At 35.4% G+C, this 24,581-nt stretch overlaps 2 protein-coding genes and 1 pseudogene across 2 annotated transcripts; 2 read left to right on the top strand and 1 right to left on the bottom strand.

The window, feature by feature from the left end:
- Positions 1-2,043: 2,043 nt before the first annotated feature.
- On the top strand, positions 2,044-2,963 carry LOC102960364 (annotated as a pseudogene).
- Positions 2,964-6,663: 3,700 nt separating this feature from the next.
- Positions 6,664-7,619, bottom strand: LOC102960654 (olfactory receptor 51I1-like). The gene is given in 2 exon segments (XM_007089390.3): positions 6,664-7,133; positions 7,136-7,619. Coding segments are annotated over 2 exon segments (954 nt in total).
- An 11,932-nt stretch (positions 7,620-19,551) lies between these two features.
- LOC102960941 (olfactory receptor 51G2-like) lies at positions 19,552-23,455 on the top strand. The gene is made up of 2 exons (XM_007089391.3): positions 19,552-19,558; positions 22,461-23,455. The coding sequence occupies exons 1-2, from the start codon at positions 19,552-19,554 to the stop codon at positions 23,453-23,455; spliced, it is 1,002 nt and encodes a 333-aa protein (XP_007089453.3).
- Positions 23,456-24,581: the final 1,126 nt, after the last annotated feature.

The following is a 24,581-nucleotide window of genomic DNA, read 5'->3' as shown; positions in this document are numbered from 1 at the left end:
GGGCACCTTTTGGGATGAGCACTGGGTGTTGTATGGAAACCAATTGGACAATAAATTTCATATATTGAAAAAAAATTAATGTCCTCTTTTTAACTCCTTTTATTAATTACATTAATCTTCTATTATTGTTTCCTTTATTTAACATTCTACTTCTGTTTTTTAAGCAGGAAGTTTGATGTAATATATACTGATGTAGGACACATGGTTTGAAAATGATTCTTAGCCACTAGCAATTGATTCTTAAATAAGTGACTTCTACTTCCTATGCCTCTAAAGTGACAGAGAACTCTGTTTTGCTTCTAAGGTACTGGAGATAAATGCTTGCTTGGGAGCTATAAATAGCCAGTGGCCATAGCCATTAAGGCAATAGACTTATGTCAGATAATCCTGCCCAGCAACTCGTTGCACAGCAACTGTTGGTTTTATACAGACACACTTTTCCCCAAAATGCTATGAAAGCATTCTCATGGCTGTGCTTACAACAGAAATGTGTTAAGGTAGCCTGGTGTCCTGGGTGCCAAGTTTGTGTGGTTTATTTAAATTTTTTTTTTTTTACATTTATTTATTTTTGAGAGACAGAGTGAGACAAAGTGAGAGTGGGGGAGGGGCAGAGAGAGAGGGAGACACAGGATCTGAAGCAGGCTCTGGGCTCTGAGCTGTCAGCACAGAGCCCAATGCAGGGCTCGAACTCATGAACCATGAGATCATAAACTGAGCCTAAGTCGGATGCTCAAGCGACTGAGTCACCCAGGCGCCCCTGTGTGGTTTATTTTAGCCTAGCGTGTCCTGTGTTGATTGTGGTCTGTCCCACACAATCAATTCATTATAATTATAATTCATGTATTAAGTTCTTGTTTTATTTATAGATATATTTTATATCACTCTTACTGTGTTACATATGTATTTGCTTATTTGTTTGTATCTGTATATCACACCACCAAACAGTAGCCTATATGTAGGCAGAAATCATATCTTAGTAAATTTTGTATCCCCAGAAGTAGTAATGTGTATTTTTTGTATTACTTAAGAATATTTAACTTGAGTCCAAAAAACAAGATGTTAAATGGAGTATAGATTAAACTCATGAGATACGTTAAACATAGATAGGGAGTAAATTTATAAGTAGCTTAGAAGATATCATATGACTAAGATATAGGCATCATTCATCAATTATGGTAAATATGGATAGTAGGTAAGTTATAGGAGTTATTAAACAACATGTTAAAGATAAAACATATGGAATCTATGATAAACAAAAATTTTATTTATAGATAAGAAGAATAGAAAAAAAGTCATAAGGCATGATAATGCCATGTCTAGAATGGCGGCTGTGTGATACCTAAATCAGTCACCTATTAATGACATCCGTTGTGGTTTTGTCCTGGTCCCACATGCTCTCAGCATAAGAAATACAGGTAAAATTCATAGATATTCCGCAGTCTTATTGATGAGCTACAGCTGTGGTCATGCATGCATGATGCTGTGTGCCTGATAAAGTGTGAGTTGACCCCAGGTACCTTTCATCTGTAGGATTCCCTTTGCTCAAACCTCAACTCTGGTGATCTTTCTAACATGATCAGCAGAGAGACAGAACAGAGAAATATTTCATAATCTAGCATTCAGATACTGTGGGCCTTCCTTCCTACTTGGATGCAATTCTATGTGTATTAACACAACCCCATCTCTGTCCTCCTGCTTCTCACTGTGTGTTTTAAATTAACTAAGTTAATCATGTGATTTGTGAATATTACTTTGTTCTGTGAATGTTTCTGTTCAAAACTTCCTTAGTTTATCTGGTAGTGTTTTTGAAGGCTACCATTGCATCCACAAAATTGCCCACAGGATAGCAGTTACAAATCACCTAAGAATTACTCATATAGGCTTTCTGAATTAAACTACATTCTACCCTATTCAGTTTGCTTGGCATGCAACAGATATTTAGTTTGTTTCTGCCTCTAGACTCTCTCTTCAACCACTGAATGAACTTGAATTAATTTACCACTTGATTTTCCTACACGTGTTCTCTTTTTTAGGTTTAGCATCATGCTTATGTTCAATGGCACCTACTACCAGCCACCCTTCTTCCTTATTTCAGGAAGACTCATATCTGAGTCTCCATCCAACTGAGCATCATGTATATAATTGCCATCCTGGAGAACAGCATCATAATTACCATAATGCACAAGAATCCCAGCCTTCATGAGCCTCAGTATGTATTCTTATCCATGTTGGCAGCCACCGACACAGGCATGTCAGCATCTACACTGCCTACTGTACCTAATATGTTTCTCCTTAACCACAGGATTGAGTTCCATGGTTGCCTAGCTCCGATGTTCTTCATCCACACTTCTCTTCTGTGGAGTCAGCCCTCCTGTAAGCCATGGCTTTTGATTGCTTTGTTGCCATACGCAACCCACTGTGCTACACTGTGGTCCTGACCCATTCCCGCATTACTCAGGTGGGATTGGCTGCTATGGCTCGAGGAGTGGCGCTGATGGCCTTCTTGCTCATCCAGCTCAAATGGCTTCCCTTCTGTAAGAACATCATCCTATCCCACTCATTCTGCTTCCACCCTGAAGTGATGAAGCTAGCTTGTGTGTCCATTCATGTGAACATCACCCATGGGTTGGCATTGGTTCTCTGCACCTTTGGTGTTGACTCTGTCTTTATTGTTTCTGTCTTATGCTTTGATCTTGAAGACAGTTCTTGGCATTGCTTCTGGGGAAGGATGACTTAAGAAACTCAACACACGTGTCTACCACATTGTCATGGTCCTCATTGTCTAGGTCCCACTTATTGCCTTAGTTCTGATCCACAGGACAGGCAGATACAACTCCCCTTTACCCCACATCACTATGTCCAACATTATCCTTTTCCTCACACCTGTCCTCAACTCTTTTGTTTCTAGTGTGAAAAGAAAACAAATTAGAAGTGCAAAATGTAGACTGTTTGCACTTAAGTAGGTTGATGAAACAGAGTAAGATCCCTTTGAGGGACTGACTGAAAGTTACCAGGGATATTGAAAAAAGAAGAACCAACAGACATTATTTTCCTGTGTGCTCAGGTACTTCCTTTAGTACATCTCTGTATGGTTTTATTGTAATTTTTCTAGAAATATTGTATTCCTCTCTGGTTTTAAATATTCGATCAAGAAAGATGCCCAAAACCCCTTTCACCTTCAGTTATGTTTCTCATTCCTGGTGTTTACAGCACTCACCTATGAGCCCATTTCAATCTAAAGAGTCCTACAGATACTTCTATCTGAGACTCCCACATGTATAGCTATATGGCTGAAATATTACTTAAAATAAAATATTTACATTGTTATACAGACATATACTATCTTTTGGGAGTTTGAGATATTATAGAGGGGAATATTCCAAATGAGAGAAAAGAAGGCTTATTTTCACTTTCATAATTTTTATTTAAATATGTTTATGTTTTATGATTCCTTTGCTGAAACCATCTCAATCTAAGCCTCATATAACATGAAAATTCAGTGAGAGATTAAAATGAAAATATAACAAAGCAGTGTACCTAAAATCTTCCATTTATGTAATGTATTCTTGATTTTCTCAGGTTGTATTAATTTAGATTTCATATTTAGTTGAAGATATAAATATATACTGCTTAAGCTAAAATCAGGACTCTGAAACTTATCTGTTATGTATCCAGGGAACATGATGACCCTGATTTCTGTGCTTCAGTGTCTCTATCAGTGAAAATGAGTTAATAATGGTATCTACTCTGTAAGGACACTGTAAGAAGAAATGTGATAAGTTATGTATGTCTATAACAATGAAGAGTATATTGCAAATGTTCAATGAATATGAATAATTTTATTATAAACCAAAAATATGGTAGAGGACAAAGGCCAAGCCAGGATTTAAAGATAAATACAAATGAATAAAGGCTTCTGTCATTCAGATGGTGATATCAAAGGTGACCAGAGGATAATACAGTTTGTTCAAAGACTTATTTAGAGTTCTCTTTTTATATATATTTTATAAAATATGTTTGTTTGCAAATATGTAAAATGATTCAGACCAGGTTTATATATTTCATATTTGTGTATATCATATTTATATGCCCAGTATTATCATTGCAGATCAGAGACAGGCATCAAATTCTTTATATATACTAGTGATGCCTCTAAAATAACTATAATACAGCAGAGCTAGACATTATTACTTCATCCATTTAAAATTTTTTCATGTTTATTTATTTACTTTGAGAGAGAGAGAGAGAGAGCAGGGGGAGGGGCCAAGAGAGAGGGAGAGAGAGAATCCCAAGCAGGCTCCATGTTGTCAGCACAGAGCCCAATGTGAGACTCTATCTCATGAACCTTGAGATCATGACCTGAGCCAAAATCAAGTCAGACACTTAACCAACTGAGCCATCCAGGTGCCCTATTACTTCATCCTTTTTTAATCAAGTTATGTGGACATGAATTCATGGTTCATTAATTTATTGATTCAATAATAATATTTAATTCTTTTATTTTCACCTTTTGTCCTTTGTGACTCCTTATTTTACATCTTCACACAACCATTCTGGGGTTCACTATATACCACACTGTATGGGACAGATGAATCAGACAAAAATGCCATCATTTAGGGAAGTACCACTTAGTAAGTGAGACAAGACAGGAATACATTGGCATACTTTAAGACAGAATCAAATAAAGTATCCAATCCACTTCATAACAGACAGAATATGCCATTAAGTTACCTCATCATTTAATTTATAAGTGAAGAAATGTAAAACAAAATTATCAGGATAGGTCACAGATTTAAAGGAAGGATCTCAGGGACTCAAGCTTAAGGACTCAACACTGTCATGTCACTTTTCCTCTCTGGGGCATCCTCTTATATCTGCTTATTTTCTCCTCCATACTCATGCTCTCCTAATGTAGACAGGTATTGCTTCCACAAAGCTATGGAGCATGATGACCACGTATGATGTGATCGCCTTCCAGAAAGGAGACTCTTTCACACTAACTCTAGCATAAAACATGAAGGAGATTTTCTTTCCTCAGTTTTTAATATCTATAGCTGAAAGATCAGGGGAGGGATATGGTAGAATTTTGTTATTATTGGTCTCATTCAAACTCTACAGACAAGTAAGGATTTCCTCAAAGGAAAATTGTGCAGTGTTTTAAGACAATGAAACAGTTGCTGAAAAATGATCCCCAGTTCCTTCTACTCATGCTCAGGGAAGTCAGAGTTAGGAGGCTTTTGGCCAGACTCACAATAAAGAAAATGATTAAATTAGGCCTTAAAAGATGAAGAAACAGTTTAAGAGTTAGAATTTTATTTAATTTTTTCAGCGTCTTAATTATACTTCTCAAATAATCTCTCCATAAAGGTAAAGACCATACTTAAAAAAAAAATAACTCCCTTTATGTTGTTAATACCTAACAGATAGAGCTTACTGAATGCTTTTGGAATTGAGATAGATTTCCAGCTTCCATAATACTTATTCTCTTGATCTTCTCTGTCTTGCAGGCAGAAGATCTTGGCAACCCCAGTCCTCACTAGCTTACTTTCCTCTGAATTCATATTAACAATTCAAAGCAAGCCTCAGCCTTACTAATTACATTCTGTAACATGGTTTTGCTGCTATTTCCTGATTTCCATGGGTAGAATGTAAGCTATACGAATATTAAATCTAGGTCTTTTATATGATTCTGGTGTCTACCAAATATGTCAAACATACATTAAAATATTTTCCAGTTGATTGCTTGAGCTATCCTTTAGAAATTCATTCAAATCTCTCTTAAAGTTGTTTGAAATTCTTGCTAATGATAACTGCATGTTTATTCATTCCCATGGACAACTAAGTCTCTCTCTTTACTTGCTTCCTATGCTGATCCTAGCAGGACAATTCTTCCTTTGCTTACTCTAACTTCAAGAGTTGACCCTAGAAGAGAATAAACTAATTTGTTTTTCCTCTTGGAAATTTAGGCGAAAAAAAAAAAAAGATGTAGCCTTGCTTTAACAGTCAGAATATAACCCTATCTACCCTCAGTATGGAATGTGAAATAAAACAATATCCAAATAAAGCATGAATTCTGAATGAAGTAGCAAAATGAGTAAGAATAACTATTTATCAGATCCTTATATATTATTCTTTTCAGAAAGCTCCTTTACTTTTTGTTAAAAGTCAGAAGGTTCAGACATTAGTTAATATCCAACTATAAGAAGTAGTCAGAAATAATAAACATACAGTCATAAATTTATCATCAATTTTGAATTTTCGTGCTTCAGCTTAAACAACATTGCCAATCAAGAATTAGGAGACATTTTGTTTTCTCTATAAAATTAATCCCTCATTGATCTTTTACAATCCAGAGTTGGACTCCTCAGTTTAGCACGTGGGGCAATGTGATTTTCCTCCAACTCACACACCAAACACATTGAGCTTGGCTTCCTGTTGTCATTTCTCCCTACCACTACCAAAGTCATCATTCATGATCACAGTTATGATCTTTTATCTAAGCGTTCTGCCTCTCTTTCCCTCATTAGTTAGATTAAACATTTCTTGAGAACACCTAAGTATTTTATTGTTTTGAATTCATGGTGCCTAACATATTACTTGGCACACAGTAGATCCTGAATAGCAGTTTTTAAATTGGTTATCTCTTCTAATATAGAGAAAATATCATTCCCCAGCAATGACACGTTGCACCCAAAATCGCTTGCGCAGGGCAGCCTGGATCTGCCGGGATTTGAGACTATAGACGAGAGGGTTAAGCAGTGGTGTCATGAGGAGGTAGGCATTACTCATGGTGGTATACAGAATTGAGGAAGTGTCCTGGGTATAACGATGCAGCACTGCCAAACTGATTAGGGGCAGGTAGAGCACAAGCACCGTGCATAGGTGACAGGCACAGGTGTGCAGTGACCTCCAGTTTCTGTCTTGAGTCTCCAGCTTCATAATAGTGTCCAAGATCTTCATGTATGAAGCTAAGATGAAAACAACATCCACTGCAAATGTGCAGAGAACAAAAACCAATCCATAGGCACTGCTGAAGGTAATGTCCCCACAGGCTAAGTTCAGCATATCTGGGTAGTAGCAATAGGAGTGTGAGAGGATATTGGCCCCACAGAAAGGAAAAGTCCTAAGGAAAAAGGCAGAGGAGCCAGCAGAGTGGCACCTCGTATGAGGGCAGCTCCACTAAGGCAGGCAACGGTGTAGTGGGTAAGGATCTTGGTATAGTTTAATGGAGCACAGATAGCTACCAAACAATCAAAAGCCATGGCCACCAGGACACCTGATTCTACTGAGGAGAAGGTGTGGATGAAGAACATCTGAGTTAGGCAGGCATTAAGGCCAATGTTGCGGACATCAAACCAGAAGATAGCCAAGACACTAGGCATTGTTGACAATGAAAGGCCTAGATCAGTAAGGGCTAGCATAGCCAAAAAATAGAACTGAGGTTCATGAAGGTTCTTCTCTGCTCTAACTAGGATAAGAAGAATGGCATTACCCACAAGGGCTATGAGGTACAGGACACAGAAGGGGATGGAGATCCATATATGTGCAGCCTCCAGACCAGGAATACCAATGAAGGAGAAAGTGGGCCAATTAAAGAAAGTGTTATTAAAAGCCAACATAGTAAGATGCACATAGGACTGTAGTTCAGGATACTTGCAAACCTATAAAAGAGAAATCATGTGTCAGGAAATGTGAAAGCCAAATTTAAAGTAAATAGGTTATTGATGCACAGAATATAAAATTAAAATATGGAGAACTGAAAAATTGAGTTTCTATTTTTAGCTTCATAACTATTTTCATATGTGGATGGCAACTAAGTACATGAAAAGATGTAGAACATAATTATTTATTAGGTGAATGTAAATAAATACAATAGGATACCATTAGAATGGCTAGAATTAAAAAGACTGAAAATGCCATGTGTTGATGAGGATATGAACAGCTGGAACTCTCTCTCCTGGAATGTAAGTGGTACAACTTCTTTGGAACACAGTTTGGCAGTTTCTTATAAAGTTATACATACATTTATCATACAGTTAGCATTACCCAGAAATTTCACTCTTAAAAGTTGGCCCAAGAGTCAAAAGACATGAATAGATGCTTCTCCAAAGAAGACATCCAGATGGCCAACCAACATATGAAAAAATTCTCAACGTCATTCATCATCAGGGAAATACAAATCAAAACCACAATGAGATACCACTTTACACCTGTCAGAATGGCTAACATTAACAACTCAGGCTACAACAGATATTGGCGAGGATGCAGAGAAAGAGGATCTCTTGCACTGCTGGTGAGAATGCAAGCTGGTGCAGCCACTCTGGAAAACAGTACGGAGGTTCCTCAAAAAGTTAAAAATAGAACTACCCTATGACCCAGCAATTGCACTACTAGGTATTTATCCAAGGGGTACAGGTATGCTGTTTCGAAGGGACACATGCACCCCCATGTTTATAGCAGCACTATTAACAATAGCCAGGGTATGGAAAGAGCCCAAATGTCCATCGATGGATGAATGGATAAAGAAGATGTGGTACATATATACAATGGAGTATTCAGCAATCAAAATGAATGAAATCTTGCCATTTGCAACAATGGATGGAACCAGAGGGTATTATGCTAAGTGAAATTAGAGAAGACAAATATCATATGACTTCACTCGTATGAGGGCTTTAAGACACAAAATAGATGAACATAAGGGAAGGGAAGCAAAAATAATATAAAAACAGGGAGGGGGACAAAACATAAGAGACTCTTAAATATGAAGAACAAACAGAGGGTTACTGGAATGGTTGTGGGGAGGGGGAATGGGCTAAATGGGTAGGGGGCATTAGGGAATCTACTCTTGAAATCATTGTTGCACTATATGCTAACTAATTTGGGTTTAAATTAAAAAAATAAAATTAAAAAAAAATTTGGGCCAAGAGAAATGAAAACTCGTGTTCACACAAAGACTTGTACACATTTATCCATAATATTTTTATTCATACTAGCAAAAAACCCAGAAAAAAAAAATATACAACCACTGTTGAATGAGTAAACAAACTGTGACAAATCCACACAATTCAAATCAAAGAGGGGGGTGCCTGAGTGGCTCAGTCAGTTGAGTATCTGACTCTTGATTTTGGTCATGATCCTGTGGTTCGTGAATTCGAGCCCTGTGTCAGGCTCTGCACTGACAGTGCAGAGCCTAGTTGGGATTCTCTCTCACCCTCTCTCTCCTTCTCTCTCTCTCAAAATAAATACATAAATAAACTCTTTTTAAAAAAGCAAGAGATTACTGATAGATGCAACAGAATGAATGGATCACTAATGCTATGTGAAAGAAGGCAAAAATAAAAGATCAAAGATGTATGACCTCGTTTATATGAAATTCTAGAAAACACAATGTCATAGTGATATTTGCTCAGAGGTTTGAGAGATGAACAGGGAGTATGAAGAGATTGGCTGCAAACAGGCAGAACTATCTTTCTGGGAGATGAAAACATCCCATACTGGGGTGCCTGGGTGGCTCAGTCAGTTGAGCGTCCGACTTCATCTCAGGTCATAATCTCACGGTTCGTGAGTTTGAGCCCCATGTCAGTCTCTGTGTTGACAGCTCAGAGCCTGGATCCTGCTTCAGATTCTGTGTCTCCTCTCTTTGCCCCTCCCCTGCTCTGTCTGTCTGTCTGTCTCTCTCTCTCTCAAAAATGAATAAACATTTAAAAAAATTTTTTTAAAGAAAATGCCCATACCATGGCTAATGTACTGATTGAATGGCATATATATATATATATATATATATATATATATATTTAATTCATCATATTGTACTATTAAAACGGGTAAATTTTATTCTAGGTAGTTTTCACCTCCATAAAGCTAATCAAAAATATAAGATTTTTGTCTAAGAAATAGCTTTTTAATTATTCTAAATCTGTAGTTCATCAAAATGTATCTCTTCAGGATATCTTCTGCAAATCCTTCCTTTCAACTCATTCATAAAGAAAATGTCACTGTAGTTTGTGAAATTACTTGACCCCACTACTAGAAATTTATTGTATCTAGGATGAGTGCCAAGTTATATTTTTTTACACATTTACCTATTTGACTCTGATCTAAATGGTGCACATCCACACTGAAAAAAAAATCCCTATGTCCTCTTTTAATATTTTTGTCAACAGTGTCTTTCATTTTTTCTCCATTTTAAAGAATTATAACACCCTACATGCATCATATCCCTTAGAAATCTAAAGGTGGCTTTGAACAAAAGGCATGGCTTCTCTAGTTCAAATTGATTTACTTATCTTCTTCTCTTCTGATTTATATAAAATTTATGAGCAACTTGAGTACTCTCAAGACTTTAGTTAACTCCCAAATTTCCATATCCAACCCACATACCTTTTCTGAATATATATTCAGCTGACTCATAGATATCTCTACCCATATGCTTCAAAGGAAATTCAAATGTGTACCCTAAGCATAAGGGCTAATTTAACCCTTATCGATGCTTACAACTTTTTCTTGTGCTTTCTCCAGAAATATCCCTCTTTCTTACATACCTCATGAACTTCTCTTCAGTCTTAAAAATAAATCTCAAATTTATCTTGTCCAAAAAGTATTCCCTAACCCCTTTCAAAATAATTGAACAAACTTCCTTCTTTGGTACCTTTTAATGCTCCTATCATTACACCCATAAACTTTTGAATTTTTTATTATTTTTCTGCCCTGTCGACTAATCTGCAAGTACTTGAGATTACAGGTTATTTCTCTAAATGAGATTTTTTTTCCTGAAAAACCTTATATATTATGATAAACAATTTGTATAGGTAAATGGCTGACTTGATTAATAAGGATTGAGGTAAATTGCTTGATTTCACTAATTTCACTAAATTTCAGGGTTTTTTTCAGTAAATTTGTATTAATGATACTTTATTAAGTAATTCTGTGAGGATTAAATGTATGAGACAGAGCAAAAGCACACTGCACACTCACTGCCTAAAACCTTACCAATCAACATTTGTTTCTTGGCCTTTATCATACTCAATTCAATACAAATGTATGTCTAAGTGAATTGCAAACATTATAAAAATCCTTATTAACTTTGCTAGGACACACACTGATTGTTAGGAAATATTAAAATATTTCTACAAAATAATATACTCTCACATTCTTTTACTCTGAGATTTCATATTAAAACCATGAATGGATTTTATTAAAAATCAAAGTATATGAGAGAAGTGATGTGTATATATAAACTGTTATATATACATATAGGTCAGAGTATCTATCTAGTGTGTCTATCAAACCTCTCCCATGTGTTATTTATATTTTTGAATACATTATATAAAAAAAAGTAAGGTCAAGTTGATCAAACCAATATTCCAGGTGAATGAGGAACTTAAATATGTGTTGGAGAAAGAAAAGAGGCAAGAGAAACAGAGATGGAAAGGCAGAAAAAGACAGTGGTACAGAAGGAAAGAAGAAGGGAAGAGAAAAAGAGGAAGAGAGGGAGGAAAGAATAAAAGAAAGAGAATTCTAGAAAAAATTAATTAAAGAATAGCTGATACCTGGCCCATCTTCAAATACTAGTGGTGAAGTCAATATACATTTCCTGGATCCTAGTACTTGAATTTCTATAAGAAAACAAACTAATTAATATAAATATTAATTCACCAAAATAATATATGGATATTGAGTGTGTTATATATATATGTGTGTGTGTGTATGTGTGCGTGTGGGTATTTTTCCTTCAAAATCCAACCAAAACCTATGTTCTTACACAAATTTCTAAAAAAGTTTCACTTTGATTTACTAAAGGCTCTATCTTAAACATGTATAAATGAGAAATGCCCCTGGTAGCAGTGAGCTAAAAACACATAACACATCTGATTATAAAAATATCCTGCACTTACACATACATAAACATAGTCATTCACATACATGTATCTGTTATGAATACATCTTAGTTACTAGCATAAAAGCTTCTTGTTTTACTATAACTCCAGCTTCAAACAACAAATTGAATATAATTCATTCTATTCCATCCCATTAGCCCTGTTTCTTTGATTATTATTTTTACATATAAATATATCATATATGTAAATATTATTTATAATATTTTACACAGGTAATTATATAATATAAATAATTATTCAAATATATACTTAAATATAAATGCATTTATAATGTAACTATACATTACATATTATAATATGTTATATATGAATATAATAAACATCTTTTTGGTTAAAGAAATGATATGGCTTGGGGTGCCTGGGTGTCTCAGTCAGTTAAACCGAGTCCGACTCTTGATTTCAGTTCTGGTCATGATCGCATGGTTCATGGGTTCAAGCTCCGCATGGGGCTCTGTGCTGCTTGGTATTCTCTCTCCCTCTCTCTCTCTGCCTCTCCCCAGCTCATGATTTCTCTCTCTCTCAAAAAATAAACAAACTTAAAATAAGAAAAGATCTAGCTCTAAATCCATTCTTCTATCAGCTGCTGAAAGGAAAATTTTATTTTACTTGCTTCCCCTTTGAAGTTACACTATGTCATTTTATGTCATGTCACATCATGTCATGTCATGTCATGTCATACTACCTTATATCAATTATGCACATTTTAACAAGAATGTTGTTTGTCAGGTATCATTCCAAGCATTGGAGTAAAGCATTCAAGTAAAGCATTAAAGTAAAACAGCATTATGAAAGAAACTAAATTATTATGGTTTAAAAACTGGCTTTGTCTTTTCCCTCCTATGTAATCACAATGGTCATTTTACCTTTCGAAGAACTAATATTCCTTGCAGTCAAGATATGGGTAATCATACCTCTTAACGGGTATTTAGAAAGATTAAACAGAAAACAGTAAAAGAGGTTATTATAATGCTGACAGAATTGAAAAACAAAACTTGCAAAAGTCACTGTGTAGTACTGTGTTGAGGTCTGATTGAGAGGTATATATCAAATTTATACCCATATCTACTTCACTCTGTATAAATTTTAACTTAGGGATATTGCAGATGGTTCCAATGATCAGTTGAATTTAAGGAGGATTCTAAAGAAGCATCAGTTGGGTAAAAGCAAATATGTTTCCTGTGCAAAGGAACAACATTCCTTGTGTAATTCTGCAAAATTACAGTGGCTTTACAGAGAACTGAGATCAGGAATATTATGGCAGCTTAGTATTATCAATACAGCATTGACTTTGCAGACCGACAAGTCTCTAAATATTAGCAGAACAGCTCTTCACCCAGGTCAAGTTTATATTTTATCTGAACACCTAAGTTTGGTTTTAAATTGTCATTTCCCCAAAACACAAATCTTCATCTTGAAACTTGTAAAGAAGATGACTATTATTACTAGTAGGCATGAACTCAACATTTATATTGGGAAAAGCACTTTTGCTAAACAAGGTGGGGAGAAAAGTCCCAAAATTTGCAAAAGCATTTGATCTCTCCATGAACCTAAAAACAGCACCTAAAAACAGAACATGCTGATTGAGTCAAATCTAACTCATGTTGCAAAATACATTCCTGAGGCACAGGTTTCAGGATTCCAGGGAAAGCTATCAAATCAAGAAATGCAGTCCATGTAATTTGGGAATCTAATACTAGCTGTGTAACCACAATATGCACAGGTAGCATTAACAGATACTCTTTAAATTGATCATGACTACACCAATTAGTACTCAGAAAAAAATACAGATGAAATTCAAACAAGCATGTAACTTTAACTTTACATTTAACTTTAAAATGTATAGTTTATCAAACGCAGGATTCTCTGAACAATTTAATCCCCAAATCTCACATACCCTAACTCAACACTAGCCATTCCTATGGGTCCCTTTACCCTGGAAAACTGGTTATTATTATATAAGTTTACTTGAAAGAACATTATAACCAATTTACTTGAAAGGACATTTACAATGGTAGTTGCTATTATTTATCTCTGAAATACTTCACTTACTACACGGCGAATGGCCTTTTCACTTTCCCATGTGTCTGTTGGCAGGACTGTCCCTCCCTGGAAGACACAAAACCCCACAGCTCTGTGTGCGGAAGCAGTTTTACTTCAAAGGCTTGGTCGTTTAATGGTAGCTTACAGGCCAACAAGAGAAGGTCTCCCAAGTACCCAGAAAGCTCTGCTGAGATTTAAAAGGCACTGTGGGCTCCCAACCCCTAGCTAAGAAGCTTAAATTTATTTTCACCCCAAGGGATCTGAGAAAGGAGGAAGCATCTTTCAGATATTGTACACCATAGAGCATCTTTTTGTACTGGAGAAACCAAAAGCTTTCATTTTTATTTGAACACAGTGGATCTGAGCAATTTCTTCCTTTGTTATATGAAAAGCAAGCTGGAGTGAGAACATGTAAACCAGAACTATGTTTAAACAAGATCAGCTGTTTAGGAAATGTTAAGCTTCTTAGCAAATAGAATAATAACTACTTAAAAGTATTTAATACAGAGGCTCCTGGGTGGCTCAGTCAGTTCAGCATCTGACTCTTGATTTTGACTCAGGTCATGACCTCACAGTTCATGGGTTCCTGAGCCCCACCTCAGGCTCTGCACTGACAGCATGGAGCCTGCTTGGGATTCTCTCCCTTCCCTCTCTCCTTCTCTCTCTCTACCTTTCTCTATCTCTTTCTCAAAATAAATAAATAAACTTTATTTTTTTTTAAAAAAAGTATTTAATACAAATAAATACTTGCATGCTGTCAAAACTTTTTTCCATGTAATTTATTGCAACAACTATTTTCCCCAGAGTTAACAAAACAAAACTGTCTAACTTTATCTTTCTGCATAAAAAATAAAAAAATTTTGGGATACCTGGGTGTCTCAGTCAGTTAAATATCCAAGTTAAACTCAGGTAATGATTTCTAAGTTCACGAGCCCCGCATCAGTCTTCTGCTTCGGGTCCTCTGCCCAATCTCTTTCTGCCCCTTCTCCACTTGTGTGCTCACATGGGCAAGTTCTCTCTCTCTCTCTCAAAAATAAATAAACATTAAAAAAAGAAAAGAAACATTAAAAAAAGAAAATATATTAAAGTTATTTAGTACATGACTTCAGACTGTATCTTTCTATATCTTGTGGGTTTTTTTTCTCAAGGATTTATCAAAGGCATATTTCCATGACAGTACAAAAAATGTCCCTCTGAGTTTTAAAAGATAGTTCATATTGGGGACCTTGGGTGGCTCAGTAGGTTAAATGTCACACTCTTGATCTCAGCTCAAGTCTTGATCTCAGGGTCATGAGTTTAAGCCCTACACTGGGTTCCATGCTGGGCATGAAGCCTCCTTAAAAAATAAATAAATGATACTTAATACTGCACAATAAGAATGTAATATATTAAGCACCTCTCTGATTTTTAGACTGCTTATGTTTCACAAATATGAATAATTATACCATCTTAGTACATATTTAATTCCTGTTTAGCTTCCTTTCAAAAATGTTAAATAAATATACATCCAGAGAAGTATAAAGATTTGACTTCTTTTCCTTCACACTTGCTAATCTCTTAAATTTCCTAACATACTAGACCAGATGGGAAAAAAAAGTGTATTGTTATTCCCTTAATTTGTATTGTTATATTGATTATTAGTAAGGTATGATCTTTGTTATGTATTATTGGACATGTGTGCAAATTCTTTGGTAAATTACTTAAATTCATATTTCAAAATATTCAAATAGATACTTTTAGAGTCCCTATTATCTCAGTTCTATCTTTATATTTAAAATAAAGGCAAACTATTTTTCAGAAAATTTGAGTCCATGTAGGCACTTGATTGGGGAACATCATTAAATCCAAATTTCTAAACCAGGACCCCATTCAGAGTCACCCTCAAAACCTTTTCATGTCTTTATATCCTTGTCCTACCTCCACTGTGATTCTGCCTTCACTGTGTCAAAATATTTGCATCTAAGATTATTCTGGGTAATATTAGATAGTAAAACTCAAATTTTTCAAAATCAAATTTCTCAACTGTAATTTCTACCAATATATCAACTGATTGATGTATATGGGAGTACTAGATCATATTTTCATAAACTAAAGTTCTCTGTAAAATTTTGTCTACTTATTTATGCTAGTAACCTAGTCTAACAATCCTGCCTGAATTCCTTTTGGAAGCTTCCTTAAACAAGTCACAAGTTCACATTTTACTTCTTTTTTATTTTAGGGCACTTCTCAAATAGACAATTCTTCACAATGAGACTTTCCCAAAGAGGCCAAAGTCATTATAAATTATATTTGGTAGAAATATGCCATTTGAAAAGACAGGCGCACTAATGAGAGTTTTAGCACAGCTACAGTTAAGATGCATAATCTGTCATGGAGAGGAAAACACTTGGAATGTGACAAATCAATACATGCCTGATAATACTTGGGAAATTAAATTGTTCATGCACCTGGTGTCTTGGGTCCTTAGTTACTGGCTATCTAAACTGCAGATTTAATAAATATGCAATTCCTGGCAGATAGAACATTAAGAGAAGAGCTCTGTCTCCCCCAACCAGATTCCCATGGTAAATAGGAAAAGAGCTGAGACAAGTTCTTCTAATCCTTTTGGTCACTCAAGGCAAAATTGCTCCTTTAAGTCTGCTGTACTGTGGAGGCCTTCTGTCTTCATCAGTCCTTGGAGCCATCTCAAGGACAGACTTATCAGTTGTGGATTTGCCTTCACCCATGTGAAACTTCTTAAACACACAAATTGGCAATACAACAGAAAGACAAACAAAAGCATGTCTATTAATAAGGCAAATTTGCACCAACGGAAGCAAATGTGAAAGGACTGCATAAAAGCAAGTGCTCTTTATTCATGATGAAATATAATCTCAGTAATTTGAAACTTGGTATTAAGAAGTTGGAGACCAGGCACAACATGAGGTTTACCTCATGTTGCATCTTGGATATCTCCAAGCAGGAGATTCATGAGTTATGGGGTCTTAAGCCATGGTAGGACACCAAGTATAAACTAGATCCATAACTTACTAATTGAACTAATAGAGAACACTACTTTGACATATTTCTAGTAGTACTTCAGAAGAAAGTGGTCAGGTTGGGATATTTCTAGGGTTTTCGGATCCGGACCCAAGATCTGAGATATCTTTTTGAAGGTTGGAACTGAATGGTAATATATAAATCTTATGGCATAATAGTTTAGGGTAGAAATAATGTGGTATGGAAAGTGAAAGCCATCTTGATAAATAAACTGTTGTTCGATAAAGGACCTAAGCTGTTTTTCTATGTGAGCAATCTATTTCTCTCAAATAATTTCCATTTGCCCAGATTGCCTATTGATTATTTGAATAAATTTATTTTCAGGAATTTAATAAAACAAAGGATGGGTTTATTTGCTGTTTTACATCTTTAATTCCTTGTGCAAAAGTGTTCCTGCACAAGTAAGAGAGTTGACATAAGTATTCTCAGTTCACAGTCTGGATATGTTCTGTGTTTATTCAGGTGTTCTTGGTTCTGTTTGCCATTTCACTGATAGGAATAGTAGGAATTTTTACATTTAGTAAAGCTGGAGTTAAATGGTGTATACTACCTAGTACTCTGAGATTCTACACATCTTTATGTATTATCTTTAGTTATTCTCAAAGGCTCCTGAGAGGTTAAATTGATGAATTCCATAACGACATTTTATATAGTCATTTCTCACAGCTATATCTCAAGAATACAGCTACCGTCATTAACACATTAACACACAAAGTTGTTCAATGCATATCTTCAATAAATAGCATATTGCTGGATCTGTTAATACTAATGTAACATTTATGTAACACCTTCTCTGTGTTGGGCCTTGATATATCTGATAAATCAACAGGAGAATACAAAAAAAGAAATATTCTTTTTCCTGGAGGTGACTTAACTTTCAGTTTGAACACCTCATCTAAGAATCTGTCCTCACATGTTAGGAATCATTTATGCAAGACCTCTTTCTCTGGTTCCCAGTCCCACATTTAACTTATACTTTTTCTCAAAGGTCATAGGTCTTCACAACTTTGAGTAGACACGAAAATACCTACTTTACTTTAATCTAAGTCACACAAAAAATTTTAATGAGTAAAGGATTATTAATTATGATCTATATTTCAATATTTCTATCTTTAAATTAAAAAAATAATAATGACAAAAACACCCAGGGAAATAGGAAGCTACTTTGGGTAATATATCATTCTCAGTGGTATTTTATTTATATATATTAGTGGCTTCAATTCACAGCATTATTATGAATATAGAAAGCCTCAGGACAAGAAGAATCCGTGGAAATAGCTGATCAACCAATTTTGCACTTAAGTGATTTCCATTATGATTGCTTTTCCTCCATAGAAGGGGAAATAAACATTTTTCATCAGAGAAAGGTACTTTATCAATACAAGTCAGGTTTATAAAAATTATAACTTTGATGTTATTTTTGAAGTATATTTTGATAAAGGGAGAACATGCTGGGGACCATGAATTACCTTTGAATCCTAGATTGGCTACATATTAGTTGTCTGACGGGGGGGGTTGATAAATTAATATATTTGAATTTCAGCTTGTTCAAACTGAACATGATTTGCTAATTGAAATGATGAGAATATATGGCTTTTTATGTGAGAAAGTAAATAATAAAAGACACATAAAAGTGTTTTTTTTAATTCCTTAACATGATTCATCACAAGGAGGGTCTAATGCTATTTTGTGGAATTTGTGGAAATTTGACTACTCCTGTTGAATACCATTGAATCTGTGCATTCTGCTAGCCTGAAAGTCCATATGTTTATGTGAAACTACATGACAAAAAAAGGTCCTTGACATGCAGTTATGTGTAAGGTGCATGGTGTGTGTAGGGGTACAGTGTGGAATGATGATGGGAAAGTTTATATAGTTTATAATTTCAGAATTCCAAGGTAATTTCTACATATATTCTATAGGGTTTCTGAAACATATAGTATAAATGGAACAATAGCAGAATTCAAACAGATGTCTGTGAAGCAATTAAATTTTGAGAAATCTCAAAATATATTGTAGAAGACATGAACAATCCCAAGATGTAGATACTACATTAAAACAATTCGCTTCAGAGTGAAATGAGATGACACCAAGACTTAATGAGAGGCTTTCAATTAACCTGATGTAAAAAAAGTACCCGGTACTTGGGCTATTTCTGGAGCTTCCCCAGGAAACAATGAAGAATGGACTTTAAATCAAGAAAAGTGGCACCTGGTGGCTCAGTCAACTGACTGTCAGACTCTTGATTATGGCTCAGATCATGATCTCACATTTCGTGGGTTCAAGCCCTGCATCGGGCTCTGTGCTGACAGTGTGGAGCCTGCTTTGGATTTTCTCTCTCCGTCTCTCTCTCTGCACTTCCCATGTGTGCGTGCTCCCTCTCTCTTAAAATAAATAAATTAAAACTTTCAAAATAAATAAATCAAGAAGAGACTGGGGCTTCCTAGGAGATTATATCCTCGTGAGATAGCTGCATGAATAATAAAGAAGCTCAAACCAGGTCATAGGACTCTTGATTTTGGACATGGAAGAGAAAGCTGCCCCTGCAGGACTTTAGCAAACACTCTACCTTGAGATGTCAGGTAAGAGAGAAGATATTGTTTATTTGCATTTGGAAAAGACTAAGAACAAAGAGACTATGGATAAATTAGTGAGTACATACACTCTAGCCTGTAATATGAAGAACTACAGGAATCTAGAGGTGTTTCTTTCTGTGAAAGTATCTCTAATTTGTTTTCCCTCAAGAACCTGAAACAGTTGGACAATGCTATTGAGCCAAAGAAAAGTGAATAGGTTTAACGTATTCCTGAACTAGAGAAGTGCACAACTACCCATGCCTGTGTTTACACCGACCATGAGATTCAGCCTCATATCTAAACATGGACATCCTTTGAAAACAACAAGTGTAGACTCTGGATTCTGAAAATGCTTTGCAAAACCCATGCATAATAAAAGGCATTGTGAATAAACATGGCACCAGACCCTTAATGTTGGAAGGTGCAATGATTTGACTAAGCAGAATAAGTTTTATCCAACAAAGAGTGAGTTTTCTAGCCATTCTACCTCCATTCTCTATCTTTTACAACAAAACTCCAGATTAAAAAAAATACTAATAAAACCTCTTGAAGATAATTCCAATTATTGTAATTTTTAAACACAATGCATAGAAATCTAGTGAATCCCTTGTTAGTATTTCTAAACTTCTGATCCAAATTGACTTGAATTGAGATTTTGAAAAATTCACTAACCTGTCAAATGGAAGCAGAGACAAAAGGGCTGGATCTTCCAGCTTCTTATCCACAATGCCAACCAAGTTAGGTAGTCAGACTTTATAGAAAAACTTTTTAAAAAACCATTATTATCTGAGACTCTTAATCTGACCAAAGATTAGACTTAAGGGAGAATTCAAATAGGAACAGCTGGGAAATACTCAGCCACCACAGCTAAGGCCCATCAGCTCCACCCAGGGAATGGTGATTTAGAAGTGCACATCTCTACAAAGGCCCACAGATGATACCAAGGATGACATTGGTGAGTGAGGGTAGATGAGGGGTTGGAAAAGGCATACGTGCAAATATTTGTATGGCTTATTGTCATTGTGAGATGACTGCTACGATAGGAAGGGTATATAAGTATAAATGCAATGTCTATGTAGTTCCATAAAAACAGAATCCGGTGAGAGGTGAGCTCATAAAAATGTGTACTTTGCTGTCTGTGGGAAAGAGATTCAGTGTATCACAAGATTCATTGTTTTATTTAAATAAATAAGTTTTGGTAATGAAGACTATGAAAACGGTCTCATCTCTGACATACTGTGCATTTTGTTGATTATTAAATAAGCTTGTCACTTCTTCAAAGAATTTGCTAATTTTACTTTCCCAGATCTTTGTTATAATATTCAAGCTTAGAGCCAATAAGAATATGGAGAAAAATAATTGATATTTATTGAATATTTGGATGAATAAATAACCATACCCATATTGAATTAAGTCAATAAAATAGGCATTGTATAACATTTTGTTATCATCATTAAAAATGAACTGTTTGCTTACACAAGTACATAGTAACTATGCAAAATATCTCTAGATCTTTTTAATTAAAATTCAAAATATTTTAATACTTTGGTCAAACATGGTCAAACATAACCATGAACATGATTTTTTTTTTAATTAAGCAATCTAAGGGCACCAGGGTGGCTCAATCACTTCGACTTCGGCTCAGGTTATGATGTCACAGTTCGTGAGTTCAAGCCCCTCATCAGGCTCTGTGCTGACAGCTCAGAGCCTGGAGCCTGCTTCAGATTCTGTTTCTCCCTCTCTCTCTCTGCCCCACCCCGGATTGCACTCTGTCTCTCTCTCAAAAATAAATAAACATTTAAAAAATTAAACAATTTGTTCAAAATTTTAGTATTTTTAAATATATAGAACTAAATTCTTGCTGTTTTTGTTCATGTTCAATTGAAAAAAAACACATTTATATTCAACAATGAATTATCATGAAACAGTGCTTCATAACCTATGGAGTGAAGGTATACTTAAAATTTTTCAATCACCAAATACTTTCATAAATATAACTAAAATTATGTTTAATGGAAATTAAATGAAAAATACATGCAATAATAACCCTGTGATTATATACTAATAATAATTAATATTATTACATTAAATTATTTAAATTAAAGCATAGATACATTATGTCAATTAATACAAGTTTCTAAAGATTTATTTTACTTTTTTATTATTTTTAATTTTTTTAAATTATTATTTATTTTTGACACAGATAGGGAGCAGGGAGAGGCAGAGAGAGAGGGAGACACAGAATCCAAAGCAGGCTCCAAGCTCTGAGCTGTCAGCACAGAGCCCACTGCAGCGCTCGAACTCACAAACTGAGAGATCATGACCTGAGTTGAAGTCAGATGCTTAACTGACTGAGCCACCCAGGCTTTAAATTAAACCTTTAAATCAAAGGTTTATTTAAATTTCTGCACTCATCTCACTGGAGAAATAATAGGATATCAAAATGTGCCAAGAACTACAGTTTAAGTAGCTTTGTCTAATATGGATCAAGGTAGTCTAAGGCAGTAAGAAATACCCAGGAATGATGTACCACTGTAATTACAGTAACAAGTATGAATTTTCATGGATGTTTAAAAGAATTTACTTGAACATATCATATACTTTGGATTTTTTATTATTTATTTATTTATAACAATTATATCAGTTAAAGTACTTAGATAAACTAAATACCAATGATACTTTTTTTTCCTCATTTTTCCTTCATAAAGCTACAATATCTAGGGAATTTGATAAAAAAAACAGGTCTTGTTTGTTAGTCTAGAGGCTTAGATGCTCTGTGTCGGGAAACAGCATTTAATCTCATATTAGAGACAACTCAGGGTCAATTTAAAGTAAGGTGTATTATGAGTTGTCAAAGGTTCAAGTCAAATTTTAACATCTGTGACTGAGTCAATAAATTTTGTTCTAGGAAAGGCATGCACCTTTGGCATTATATTGCCCACCAATAGCACCACATCCATAGTCTCCACCTTTGTGGTGACAGGCATACCTGGACTAGAGGCTGTGCACATCTGGATCTCCATACCCTTATGTGCCATGTTCTTCATTACCTTGGTGAGCAACATGACCATCATGACAGTTATCTGCAAGGACCAGACCCTCCACGTGCCTATGTATCTCTTCCTGGCCATGCTAGCTGTCTCTGATCTGGGTCTGTCCCTCTTCACTTTCCCCACAATGCTGGGGATCTTCTGGCTGGATGCTCGAGAGCTCACCTTCTCTGCTTGCTTCACCCAAATGTTTTTTATTCACACCTTCCAGGATTTTGAGTCAGCTATCATACTGGCAATGGCCTTTGACCGCTATGTGGCCATTTCGCGTCCATTGCACTATTCTTCCATTCTCACCAACGGTGTAATTTCCAGGATAGGTTTGGCCATTATAGTGCGAACATTCACTGTGCAGGTGCCTCTCCCCATCCTCTTGAGCACGCTGTGCTTCTGTGATTCCAATGTACTATCTCATTCCTACTGCCTGCATCCTGATATCATAAAGCTCTCTTGTTCCAACACCAGGATCAATAGCATCTTTGGACTGTTTGTGGTGCTATCCACTATGGGACTTGATTTTCTCTTCATCCTCTTTTCATATGTCCTGATACTGAAAACTGTACTGAGCATTGCATCCTATGGTGGCCGTCTCAAGGCTTTCAACACCTGCATTTCCCACATCTGTGCTGTGATTCTCTTTTTCACACCCATGATCTGCCTGTCCATACTGCACCGCTGTGGCCCCAAACTTCCCTCATGTATCTACATGACCATGGCTAACATGCATTTTCTCATTCCCCCTGTGATGAACCCTGTTGTGTATGTAGCGAAAACCAAGCAGATACGAGATAAAATTCAGAAACTCTTCACCAAAAGAAGACCAGGAGAATCCCAAGTCACATTTATAACATAAATGAGCACGATCCTAAAAGAGAAAGAATGCTTCATGAAAGCAAAGAGCTGCTGATATTCTAAAAGCCCACAAAGATTCTGTTTGACTCTTCTGAATTATACAGTATGTTGGTTTGGGTAACTTTTAAAACTGTTTCTATTCTATGATTTGGACAAATGTACATTGAACAATAAAATTTATTCAGGAAATAAAAATCTGAAATAATGAACTATTTGCATTATTTCTTTGTCCACTGGTTCATATATCTTAGAGAAGTTTATAGTCTTATAATTCATCTTGGACAGAGTGAACAAAGTACTTCATCTTATCATCTGTATATATACCTTGACATGGTGTTAACTTTTTAGTGAATACCTACTTTATCCTTGACTTTTTGAGGAGCTGAAGATATAATATGAATTAAGCAAAGTTCTTGCTTGCATAGTGCTTTGTTTTATTGATGATATTGTTGTTGAAGTAGGGAGTAAAGGAAAGAAGCAAACAAGTGAATATCTAATATTGCTATTAAAAAAAACTATAAAATCATGAAATTTACAATACCAACAATCTCTACCTATATTGGACGTATGAAACTTCTCTTGCCACACTCTAAAATAAATCTAAAAATCATCATCATTTGGAAAAAGTATAATGTTTAAATCCAGTATGTCAATCTGTAGTATCATATTCTGTCTTTCAAGAATGTTCACTCCTTGACTTCACTGCATTTGGACTTTGGGCTTGAGATCTTTAGTCCCAAATATCTCACCTTCTCTAAGTCCAGGACAGCCATCATTTTATCATTGACTTCCTATTCACTATGGACCACACATATTCCAGGAAAAGCTCCATCAGCACTCATTTTTTTTCTTTTAATACTTTTCAACTGTAAACTTAACTTTGGAATCAATTTAAATATTTTGTATTTTCTAGTCTTACATCTGTGCTTTTGAGTTCTCCCTAAGAATAACACTAGAGTTTTCATACTGTAATGGCTACAAATTAATGATCTTCAATTCATTTGGTTTTTCAGTGTCTGGATGCATATTTTTGAAACCCTCGGTGACATTTTTCATGATCCACACTTGCCATTTCAAATACCTGCAACTTTCTTCCAGTCACTTATGCTTCACACCAGACCCTTTCT

The sequence above is a fragment of the Panthera tigris genome, chromosome D1 (genome assembly GCF_018350195.1).
Source record: "Panthera tigris isolate Pti1 chromosome D1, P.tigris_Pti1_mat1.1, whole genome shotgun sequence".
NCBI lineage: Eukaryota > Metazoa > Chordata > Mammalia > Carnivora > Felidae > Panthera > Panthera tigris.
Note: the sequence above shows the minus strand (reverse complement) of the source record. Positions and strands in the feature narration are given on the sequence as shown.